General features: G+C 41.2%; 1 protein-coding gene across 1 annotated transcript; it reads left to right on the top strand.

The window, feature by feature from the left end:
* Positions 1-1,219: 1,219 nt before the first annotated feature.
* On the top strand, positions 1,220-1,908 carry LOC130551263 (C-myc promoter-binding protein-like; the record flags this gene model as incomplete). The annotated part of the gene is made up of 3 exons (XM_057328821.1): positions 1,220-1,358; positions 1,449-1,655; positions 1,780-1,908. Coding segments are annotated over exons 2-3 (315 nt in total), but the record flags the coding sequence as incomplete, so codon positions are not given.
* Positions 1,909-2,098: the final 190 nt, after the last annotated feature.

Here is a 2,098-nt window from a genome sequence, read left to right as displayed (position 1 = left end):
ATGAAGGCCAGTTGAATAGCACAGCTTTTAAGACAGGCTGGGGAGATACCATCTGGGCCTGGTGCTTTTCTTGTCTTTTGTTTCCTAAAGACTCGTTTTCATGCATACAAATCCACAATGCACATGCACGACAGGACACCACAGACAGCGTTTTTTACCAATGGTGTATATAATCCCCAGCAAAGCTCTTCCAATAGCCTAGAGTAAGGCTCTCTAAGGATCCAATGTCCACAGAAACGCTCCCTAAAAGCAACAATACAGCCTCCACAGGGAGCGTGTAATTACATTAAGTGGATGTGTTATTTTGGGATTTGGTATGATTGTGTTACAGTGGGGTGTCTTGACATTGAAGATTAAGATTGTGAACATTTCCCATGTATTGAATTAAAAGCAGGACCACACGGAGTCTGCTCTCGCAGAACAGTGCAGAAAGATCAGGGGATTGCTGCAGAGGTCACGCATCCCCTGCACTTTTTATATTTGTAAATTAAGGGGGTAGTTTACTCCAAAATGAAAATTCTTTCATCATTTACTTAGTCATGTCATTTCAAACCTGTAACTTTCTTTCTGTAGAACACAAAAAAAATATTTTACAGAACGTTGGTATCTAAACGACAATGTCCCCCATTGACTTTCATTGTATGGATACAAAACCCACAGATATATTTCACAAAATATCTTCTTTTGTGTTCCACAGAAGAAAGAGTCATATACAGGTTTTGAATGACGTAAGGGTGAATAAAATCTTTATTTTATCTCTCTAAATTTTGGCTAACCAGATGTTAAGCTTTCAGTTGCCATTAGGTATGTAGTTCTTAAAGCTTCATTCAACACATCTAAACTGTTAGATTTACTTCAGAGATTTTTCCTCAGAACATGTGAAAAAGAGAAGTCAGCAGATTCTATCTGGGTCTGGTCATTAGGCTTGTCTGTTCTATTTATAGCTTGTGTTTTTCCATGTTGTATGTGGTTCAGCTTAGTAAAGCTGATGTTTGTAATTTTTTTATGTTAAACATTGTGCTGGTTTAAATGCTGTTTGTTAGAGCATCATAACCAGTCCAACACAGAGACACAAATTGAACCACCTAAAAGCAGTGATGATATTTGCACTTCCAATTGATAGCAACACAAAAATTTCACACTCCAACTGTTGTTAGTTTTTGCCCAACAATACGCAAAAACAAAGATAAGGTTCTTACATCAAACTGTGTTTTTTTTTATGCAGCTACAGTGGGTTTCCGGTACTGAACGTCCGACTCTTTGAACTTCAGGATGGTCCCAGAGTCCCCACAGCACCTTCAGTTTTGAGACACATCAGTCCCATCAGCCCAGCTGCCATTTTTAGACGCTCGCAGCAGGTCTGTCTTTCATACAATAATCCCATTAAATCACACCCCATGATCTCTCTTCTCAAACCCCCCGTCCTCTCTCTCATCCTCTCTCCGTAGGAGATCAAATCAGCCCAGAAGATGGCTAAGACCTACTCCGCCATCCCTCAGATGTGGTCCAAGTGTCTTCTCCGGCACTGCAGCGGCCTGTGGTTCATCTCCTTGCCTGCATACGTCAGCGCTTGCCACTCCAAAGTGCGGGTGCTGCATACTGCCTATGATGTGCTGAGGAACATGCAGGACAAAAAGTTGCAGCCCCCTGATGAGGTAGAGTCAGCTAATTCACCTCCATCGGTTATTCACCAGAACAGTTTGTGCTGCACCTAGCTGGCGGATATTTCTGTCTGTGTTGTGGTTTTGTAAATAATTGTTTGGTTCTGCTTCACTGAAGGTCTGTTACCGGGTTCTGATGCAGCTGTGTGGGCAGTACGGACAGCCTGTTCTTGCCGTTCGGGTTCTGTTTGAGATGAAGAAAGCTGGTGTGCAGCCCAATGCAATAACATACGGATATTATAACAGGGTAAGCGCTGGTACATTGTGTATGTAGTGCTTTTTTTAAACGTCCAAATTATTACAATTAGTGGACATCTAAGCCACAGTTGAAATTGTGTTCATGTTTTCGCATTAGATGTAAATGTCCAATAAGGTGGGATTTATAAAACAGATAGAAGCTTTTGCTTGCAGATGTCATTATTAAAGGAATAGTTTAC

This window comes from Triplophysa rosa, unplaced genomic scaffold, assembly GCF_024868665.1.
Source record: "Triplophysa rosa unplaced genomic scaffold, Trosa_1v2 scaffold852, whole genome shotgun sequence".
NCBI classification, from domain to species: Eukaryota; Metazoa; Chordata; class Actinopteri; order Cypriniformes; family Nemacheilidae; genus Triplophysa; species Triplophysa rosa.
This window is presented reverse-complemented; position numbering and strand designations above follow the sequence as displayed.